Source organism: Myotis myotis, unplaced genomic scaffold (assembly GCF_014108235.1).
Source record: "Myotis myotis isolate mMyoMyo1 unplaced genomic scaffold, mMyoMyo1.p scaffold_m19_p_2, whole genome shotgun sequence".
Lineage (NCBI taxonomy): Eukaryota > Metazoa > Chordata > Mammalia > Chiroptera > Vespertilionidae > Myotis > Myotis myotis.
The window spans coordinates 211,087,974-211,097,729 of NW_023416324.1; the positions used below are offsets into that span (position 1 = coordinate 211,087,974).

The window sequence follows — 9,756 nt, forward strand, 5'->3', positions numbered from 1 at the left end:
TTTAGTCTTATCATTTATTGGTGACAAACACTAAGTTTTACTTACATTCCATGGGGAGAAAAATTCCAGCGTAAACAATGAATCAAAGCAGTACTTAACTTGCAAGCTACCGTGCTTTCCATCTGGACCATGGGCAGGACCTTACTGCACACATTTCTGTGCACAGTAACAACATCAAAAGCAACAGTTTTAGAGATAAACATAGGTAGGTGATTCTTTTCAGCCCTACAGGGAGATGTAATCAACAGTATAAAGCACTCAGGAAAACGAATCTGCAATTTTATATGTACTACATGGAGATCATATCCTGTAGTGTAGTGAAAGCTGTGTGTCCTCAAGAGCCATATGTATATACACACAATTTTAATAACCTTTAAAACAAAGATCAAAGTTCATTTAAGTCCTGTTGCATTAAAAATGAAATAGCAAAGGAGCCAAATGATTGTTTAAAGTTTAAAATTCCTAAACTGTCCAATTTATACAACTGTGGGAGACTTCATCAAGATTTCTGAGAAATCCAGGACTGTTTCAGCTAAACCAGAGGGCAGACAATTTACATCACTGAAATGGTCCTGGGTTAGTCCAATAAAATAAAAATGTATAACCATATACACATGGATTTAATCTTTGCCAGTTAGATTATTGATAAAGTCAGTCTCAGAAAAGTTTCTAAACTGTGCTATGTAACTAGATACAATTGAGAAACTCAAATGAAAATTTATATAGTGTCATTTCAATGGAAAGAAAATAATGAAACACAGAATATATATCTCTTTTGGAAAAGAAAGCAGTGGTGATTGTGATGGTGTAGGTACCACAGAAGGTGATGGCCAGCACGCTAGAAAGATTAGTTTGCGCTGAGTAGGAAGCATTTGATTTTTCTCTGGTGCTTTCGGCTCTGGGCCAGCTGGTCCAAGGCCTCTCTCTGGCGTGGGTGTCCAGGATTTGTCCCAAAGTGTTTGAGTGAGCCAGTTTGAGAAGGGGTCGTGCTTTCTGCTTTCTTTTTCTTCTTTCACACAGCAAAAAAATACAAACAAAAATGCACCTCAAAACCAAGCAATGAGGTGCCTAGGGCATAGACCTGCTGGTTTCCAATTGAGCCAGGGCTGCTTGGCAGGCCCCATCTTCTCTTCCCCTACAGCTGCTGCTGTGTGAGGACAAACCATAGCACACGTGAGCACAGCCATGGCCACCTCCTTGCATTCCCGCCTTCGTCACCACTGCTGTCTCCAGTTCTTTACCCATCATGTCTCTCGGCCCACTGGAGGTATCAGAAATTCCAAATTTTCAAAGCAGTTTCAGTATTTTCAGTATATGTTGGGGATTTTACAATGGTTCATGGCCAGAAGGGATTCAGCACCTCCCACACACAGACATTGGTCCATTTCCTGTTCTTGGCATCTCTGTACTTTGTTGGTCCAACTCAGACAGCAACTTTAAAATATTCAGTGCAGCCATGTCATGGCAGGACTCCAAATCCTTCCCAATACCGTGGCTGATCAGAGGTGGCTGAGAGGAGCAATTGATAAGAGATACAAACTCATTCTTGTTGTTTTTGGGGAAGTCTTTGTATTCAACCTGGAATCCCTGGACTCTGGAAAGATAATCCAACTGCTCAGAGGGTCTTGTGAGAGGTCCATGGGGTACGTGGCCTGAAGAGATGTTATTCTTTAAAATGGTCTCAGCTGTGGGCGAGGTGCCCCCATATAACAATTCACGGGCTATCATGGCAGTTACTGTGGCCTTGGCAGGATTCGGAGCTGCCCGGGTAAAATCTTTGGTGTGATGTCCTTGACTGACTCCTACGGCCTGGGCAACCTCGGGCACCATAGGAAGAATTCCAGCAGGCAGCTGCTGATGACTAAGATAAGGCATCCTAAACTCGTCCTCTTTATTGCTAGTCCCATTTTCATCCCCAGAGACAGGTTCAAAAAAGGTTACTTTTCTTCCATCCCCTGGTTTCTTTATCGGTGTCTTCTCTTCTGATTTGAGGGCTGGTTTGGTGGGCTGAGCCTGCGGGACTTTGAAACCAAGAATCTCCAGCATGTTCTCAGCTGCGTTGCATTTGGCCACCTTCTTATTGGTGCCTGTTCCCTCCGCAGTATGGTTTCCAACCTTCATCTGCATCACAAACTCCCTGCGGCGCGGGAGGCCTCGCTCTGTGAGAAGCATGTACTCCGGTTCCTTCTCCTTTTTCGCCTGCTGGATCTGGGCCAGTCTGCTAATAGGGTTCATCACCTGGCCATGTTCTGGGCCACTCTGTACCCTGACTATGGGTTTTGTTTTCTTTTTGATTCGGGGCTTCACCCGCTCAACTACAGGCAGGGGTGGTAACTTCTTCAGCTCCTCAAGAATAGCTATAGCAGCGTTTTTCTTTGAAATCTTCTTGCTCTTCCCTTCACCTTCCCCCACAAACTCCCCAACGGACACCTTGGTCACAAAGCTCTTCATGTGGGGTGGGCCAGTCTCCCGGGCGACCTCAAAATTCACAGGCAAGTTCCGTTTAAGTGCAATCTCAAACACTTGACTTATTTCAGATTTATTGAGATTTTCTTCCTCTGATTCTCTTCCATTCACCTCCAGTCTCTCAGGCGGGGGCTCATTCTGCAGGATCCTCAAAGCTTTTGCAGCAGCATCGTGTTTTGCAGCTTGTCTTGTCTTTCCTTTCCCATTAAATTGCTGTCCTCCCACAGAGAGTTCAACTTGATAAAGTAAGGGTGGTACTGGAAATGGGTAAAAGTACCTTGGGGGATAAGCACCTCCTCTCATGTTGTAGTTATAGGTGGACTGCATCCGAGAATAAGGGTCAACAGGCTTATACATTGGTTTTTTTCCAAGTTTCATGCACAGTGCATTTAGCTCTACAGTAGGGGTTATGCTGTCTGGCTGCTGCCTGGAGCTTGTCCCCCCCGACCGGCGGTCCTGGGCGGCGGCGGCGAGGAGGGGAAGAAGGAAGGAAGGAGGGAGAGAAGGAAGGGACGGCGGGAGGGAAGAGGCGGAGTGGCCGCGGAGGAGGCTGGCGCCGCCGAGCCGGGGGTGGTGAGAGGAAGGGGGAGCCGAATCTGACGCGGCCACCGCCGGCGCAAACGCTGAGGAGCCGCTCCGGCGCCCGCAGCCCGGCAGGAAGTCTCAGCAGGGCTTCTTAAGCATTTTTACCGCAGTGCCAGCTTCCCCATCGCGCCCTACCCCTGCAGACCCACATCAGCTTCCTCCTCCCCCACTTCTCCGGGTCCACCTCAAGCCTCCCTGGCAGTCTGATTTCTCTGGGGCAGAAATGGGTGGAAAGTAGGGACTGAGGTCAAGCCAACCCAAGAGTGTCCGGGTCCCCCGTCCCCCCCCCGCCCCCCCTTTTTTATTTTTTGGGACTCTGGGAGTGAGGAAAAACATTCTGTTTGCAAAGGGCATCCACTACCTCCATTCTCCTTAGTTCAGCTCAGAGTCCTGGACAACAACACACACACCCCCAAACACATATACACCCAAATACTCCTGTGACTAGGAGGGGCCCCCACCTCATTCAAAGGCACAAAACCAGGCCTAGCTCCAAGTGTTGGGGTCAGGAAAAGCCTGGCTGGAACCACATTCAATATGGCCACCCTAGAGAGACTGGGAACAGGCCACAGTGCAGCCTGAGGCCTGCCTTACTCCGCAGGGGACATTGCTGGTCTGGGCAGTGCCACCCAGGGCGGCTTGTTGGGAGAACACTTGCCCTCCCAGTAATTAACAAGAAACCTTTGTGAGACCACTCACCTGCGGGGCCGAAAAAAGCAATACATTTCCTCCCACCTTTTATGTTCTAGTTTGGCTAAGACGGATTAACAAGAGAAAAATCGAATCCTAATACATGGGCATGCTGAATTCACATAAGCATGAAAATTCCAGGCAGCCAGGCAGAATTGGGTAATATATATTTTGGAAAAAAGGAGAAAAGGGGTGGAATAGCGTCTTAGATCTCAGAAGTGAAAATGGGGGACTTACGGGTAGTTGAGGGAGAGCAGGACACGTATGGCCGACAAATTCTTCCCGGGAAACCCAGAAACAACGGGACAGGGTGCCGAGCTAATTCACACCAGACAGAGGTGAACAGAACATCCTAAGCTTTCCTTCCGGGAGGTGCCTTCCAGCTGAATCGATTAGGTAGGAAGGGGGAAGGTCAAAGGTTCTTTCTGAGATTTTGGTTTTTAATAGCCAGCGTACAGGCAATATCCCCAAAGCCAGCAGCACCAGGGTGGCAACGCATTGGCCCCCTTCACCCCTTCACTTGCTTCCTAGTGACAAAGAGTGACAGCATTTCCTGGTGGGCTGTGACCAGGAGGCCCTGGGGCTGCTGAAGGGGTGAAAGTGCTGCTGAAATGCAAGGTTAGGCGGGAGCAAGGCAGACGTGGACAGAGGCTTCACTCTGAGGAACTGCAGGGGGCTCTCCCCAATGCCTCCCATTAGGACAGCGGTTCTCAACCTGTGGGCCGCGACCCCTTTGGGGGTCGAACGACCCTTTCACAGGGGTCGCCTAAGACCATCAGAAAACACATATATAATTACATATTGTTTTTGTGATTAATCACTATGCTTTATGTTCAATTTGTAACAATGAAAATACACCCTGCATATCAGATATTTACATGACGATTCATAACAGTAGCAACATTACAGTTATGAAGTAGCCACGAAAATAATTTTATGGTTGGGGGTCACCACAACATGAGGAACTGTATTAAAGGGCCGCGGCATGAGGAAGGTTGAGAACCACTGCGTTAGGGGGTGAGTTCAGAAGGAGCCACAGCCAGCCCAGAGTCAGGGCTAGGAGAAGGGAGTGAGGTGCCCGAGGTACCACATTTAAGAAGCCACTCACTCTCCGTAGGTGCAAACGCCTCCTAAAATCTGGTGCCTCTGCCCCTCCCCAGAGCCTCCCAGGCCTTTGGTACCTCATTGTTTCTGACATGCCCATTACATGATGTTGGGTGTGATTCAGTAATAATACAGGAATAGGTGTCAACCAATGACTGTTGGTGCCCACTCAATGCCAACAGGAAGTTCCCAGTTCGTGTGGTGAAGAAGGAAACTTGATTCCCTGCAAGCAGAACAGTGGTGCAGCGGCTCCCCGTGGTTTCAGCCCCCTGTGAAGCAGCCCTGCTGTGGGACAGCGGGCCTGTGAGGAGGCCTGGGTGACATGGCCCCGGCGCTAGGCCCCTCTCTGGCCACAGCCTGCACACTGGCCCCTTTGCAGATGCAGCCGCTCTCCGCCCTTCTCCACGGGGGCCCATGCTCCCTCCCCATCCCCAACCCAGGAAGCAAGGCCACATCACACAGCCTTGGCCTCTGTGACTCTGACCGTCCATCCTGCCACCAGGCTGTGGCACTTGGGATCCAGTGTAGTTCCTGGCATAGGGATTGCGTCAATGTCTAGAATGAATGAATGAATGAGAGGACTGCCTCTGGTCCTGCAGAAGGGGTTTCCCTAAGCCTCTTGGTTTCCTTCATAGTCTCCTCCCGGCCCCTCCTCCACACCCCCCCATGCCCCCCCACGCCCCTCCTCCAAACCCCCCCATGCCCCCCCCCACGCCCCTCCTCCACCCCCTAGGGTTACCTAATTATCTCGGATTCTGTTTCAGTTTCCTCTCTCTTCCTTGGATTCCCAAATCCTGGCGCGGGGAGGCGGGGGCGGGTTGGTGCCTGGGAGGGGTGGTGTAGGGAGTGGGGCGGGGCCCGGAGGAGGGGCCGGTCCCGGGGGAAGCGGTCTGCTCCCGCTGTGGCTCAGGCTTCAGGAGGAGCCTGGACGCGGTTCTGCCGAACCGGTGGTTCCGCGCGGAGAGGGGATGCGGACTGCAGGGCAGCCCTTAATTGCCGGAGCAACGCTCCCACGTCGGAGGCCTCCGGCTACCGGCAGAGCAGCGCGCCGCGCCCAGAGCCCCCTCTGTCCTGCCCGGAGCACCAGTCCGGGGTCAGTTGTCATTTGCCCCGTTTCGTTTTTCTCCTCCGTGTTTGCGACCTAGCCCAGAGCTTCTCGAACCAGCAGTATTGGCTTCAGGGCCTGCCCCCGCGCCCCCAACATAGAATCGATCCTCATTTTAAGGGGATCCTCATGAGGATCGTCGGGTGTTTCGTTTGCAATTCAAGTGCGAGAAGGCTGGCGCCTGCAAGGCTGCTGCTATTCATCTGGTCCAATTGCAGACCCGGCTTTGCAGCCAGGAGACAGGGCCAGCTGCTCCTCTGGCATTAACCTGGCGCTTCGCAGGGGTTTCTGTTTATTGATCTTCACAGTCCTTTTCACACATCCATGCGGGCCTGTTCCCCCTGTTACCTGCCAGCCATCGCGCATTGCTCCAAAAAAGATTCCGACCGTGTCTGCTGTGTGCCCGGTACCATCATAGAGCCCACTTCTTTTGCATTGAAGAGCCATTGCCGCACTTGCCAGTCATCACAATCACTTGGGCAGCTTTAAGGAAAATTAAATAAAATTCATTTACAAAATGCCATCTGGGTAATTCTATAGGCCTTTCATTTCGGCTGCAGCATTGTGGCCAAGTCCCAGTCCATGGCCTGATGATAAGGAACTGATGTCTGCCCCCCAGCCATGAGGGCCTGAGCCCCTCAATAGCCTGGTGAGTGAGCCTGGAGGCCGCGGAGGCGTTAGCCTCCTGTGGCTGCTGTAACAAATGACCACAAACTCAGAGGCTTAAAACAGGTGAAATTTATTCTCTTGAGGTTCTGGAGGCCAGAAGGCCAAGATCGGTTTCTCTGGGCTCAAGACCTGGTGTTGACAGGGCTCACCCCCTTTGGGGCTCTATGCCTTTTCCGGCTTCTGGAGCTGCTTTTCCTGCATCTCATGGCTTGTGGCCTCTTTTTCCGTCTTCACAGCCAGCAGCTTAGCATCTTCACATCTCCCTCCTCTGTTGCATCTTTATGTTGACTTCTCTTCTGTGGCTAGAGTTCCCTCTGCCTCTCTCTTATGAGAACATGTGCTTCCATGGGGGACCCGACCCATCTGGATAATCCAGGATCATCTCCCCACGTCAGGATTTTTAACTTGATCAGATCTGCAAAGACTGGCTCTCCATCTAAGGTGACATTCACAGGTTCCAGGGAAAAGGACTTGGCTGTGAAAGGCCAGAATGGGCCTGATAGCTGTGTCCCTAACTCCTCTTCCAAGAAAAAGCCGCTGAATGTATCAGTTACTCAGCCTGCCCTCATCTCAGCCAATGGGAAAGCAAGGGAAGCTAGCCCAAGGCCAAAAGTATGCTAGCCACCCCCTCCCCCTGTATTTGTGTAACCAGACCCTATCAGGGGTGGGCAAACTTTTTGACTGGAGGGCCACAATGGGTTCTTAAATTGGACTGGAGGGCCAGAACAAAAGCATGGATGGAGTGTTTGTGTGAATATAAATTCAAAGTAAACATCATTATATAAAAGGGTATGGTTTTTTTTTTTTTTTAGTTTTATTCATTTCAAATGGGCTGCATCCGTAGTTTGCCCAAGGCTGCCTAGCTGCACCCTGCCCTTAAGTCACTAGCCCCGGGCCCTCACTCAGCCAACTGGAATTGGCCAAATCTGTGGCCCGAGTGAGCCCTCACCGCCCCCTCCCCCCCCCCCCCAAGCCCTATAAATTCTTTGTTCTCTTGGTACTCCGGGCTCTCTTGCATCCTACCACTGCACCGGTAGAAGCAGAGGGACCAAGCTCAGCTTGAATAAAGACTCTATGCTTTTGCATCGGACTCGGCACTCCCTGGTGGTGTCCTTTGGGGGATCTTGAAATCTGGGCTTAACAGCTGTAAGTTACCGCCCCCCCCCCCCCCCCCCAGATAAGAAATTCCAGGGGCAAGGTTCAGGATCTGAAGGAGGGGCTGACGCACAAATGAAAATGCTATACAAGAAATATGAATTTAGAAGGCTTTGGGGGGCCAGGTGGAACCTCTTTCCTGAAAAGGCACACTGGGACCTGGCCTAGTCCGCTTTTTATTCAGTTTTAGATACACAGCTTGCCCTCAGTAAAACACAGCAAACAAGTAGCAGGCAGACAGTCTCAAAGGTCAGTAAAGATCAGTAAAATCCAGTAAACATTTACTTGGAGGCCATCAGGTCAGGAAATTGCTTCAAGCCACCGCTATCTCAACACAAACAATGGGTGCTTATTGTCAGCCCCGCTAACTGCTCAAGGTGCATGGCCTCCCATGTTCCTCAATGTACACTCATGACAGTCTTGGCAAGCAGTGGCTTCCCATAGGAAGCATAGGAAATTCAAACTTGTTTACCCCATCTGTTGATACCTTTTCATGGATACTCTGCGGTTGTATTGCTACACCATTGATTAAAGAAAACACACCTTCCTCCCAAACCCCCACCCCAAATAGCAACTTCCAGCCCTGTGGGGAATCTCAGGGTGGCCTAATGAGGGGAGTGGAGGAGGGGGGGGACATGGATCATGTGCATAGGCAGACTGCCAGATATTGATCCAAGCAGATATTCCTGCAGGAGCAGGTCTGCCGTGTCCCGGGCAGAGGTGAGAGGAAGGCCCCACAGGGTAAGGTCAGCTGTGAGAGCCTGAATATACACACGGACAATGGCCAAACCATATATAAAAACAGAACTCCGAGCCTGCAGCAACCTGCCCAGGAAGCCAACCCGTTATCTGCAGTAACCAGCCCAGGGAGCCAAGTGCTGTAAGTCAGACATGTAGGAAGTCAGACTGCTATCTCTAGTAACTAGTTCAGAAGCCAAATGCTAACCCCCGTAACAACTGGCCCAAAGTATATAGGACTTGATTCATAACGGATAGCTTCTCTAATTTGTGTCCCCACTTTGAACTTAGGACCAACCAGAGAAAGGTAAATATGCACCCTAACCAATCACACAGGGCACACGTGATGGGGGCTGACTCCTTGCTGGTCAGCTGTGAATAAATAACTTTGTATGTTCACATCCGGGTGGTTTTCCTTTTATTTCCGCACTTGTTAGGTACAAAACCCCAGTTCCACAGTAACATTGGAGGAGGAATCAGCTGTGTGTGTGTGTGTGGGGGGGGGGGTGTTGGGGCGCGGTTGGGGGGGAGCGAGCAAGCCTGGGATGAGAAGGAAGAGCAGGAAACACATCTGTTAGAGGGACAGGTGTGGCAATGTGCAAATCCCATTCCCTCTTTCTCCCGCCTGGCTAGCTGGACCACATTTCCCAGCCTGCCTTGCAGTTAGGTGTGGCCACTGGCCCAAGTTCTGCCCAAAGAATGTGAAAGTAATGTATTCAGCTCCCAGGCCTGGCTCCTGGAAACCGCCCTTGCAGTTGTCTGCTCTCTTGCCTGATACAGAGAGTCTGGTGGAGGCTCCAAGGCCCCCACGATGGTGGGGCCACTAGATGGAGGGAGGCTGGGGGCCTGAGGGCCCGAGTGGCTCAGGACCCTGCCAACCCACCTGACACTGCATGATGTGAGTGGGGAACACACTGTGTTATGCTGTGGGGATTTTTTTTTTTTTAGGAAAGAAGAGAGAGAGAAACATCACGATGATGAGAGAATCATTGATTGGCAGCCTCCTGCACGCCCCCTACTGGGAGTGGAGACCACAACCCAGGCATGTGCCCTGACCCGGAATTGAACTGTGACCTCCTGGTTCATAGGTTGATGCTCAACCACCGAGTCACGCTGACCAGGCAAGCCACAGAGATCTTAAAGTGTTCCTTGCCGCAGTTAGCTTGTGTGTGTGTGAGTGAGTATACATATGTGTGCCCCATATTGAACATTTAGGGAAAGATTGAATATACAATTTACGGAGC

At 50.9% G+C, this 9,756-nt stretch overlaps 1 protein-coding gene across 1 annotated transcript; it reads right to left on the bottom strand.

The window, feature by feature from the left end:
* On the bottom strand, positions 1 to 3,031 carry LOC118675908 (double-stranded RNA-binding protein Staufen homolog 1-like). Its single transcript, XM_036348840.1, has one exon. It carries the CDS (start codon positions 2,842 to 2,844, stop codon positions 1,354 to 1,356), a length of 1,491 nt encoding a protein of 496 aa, XP_036204733.1. The 5' UTR covers positions 2,845 to 3,031; the 3' UTR covers positions 1 to 1,353.
* Positions 3,032 to 9,756: the final 6,725 nt, after the last annotated feature.

What these genes read in the sequence shown, in the direction of transcription:
- LOC118675908 (XM_036348840.1), bottom strand. Translation starts at nt 2,844, where the DNA reads ATGAAACTTGGAAAAAAACCAATGTATAAGCCTGTTGACCCTTATTCT.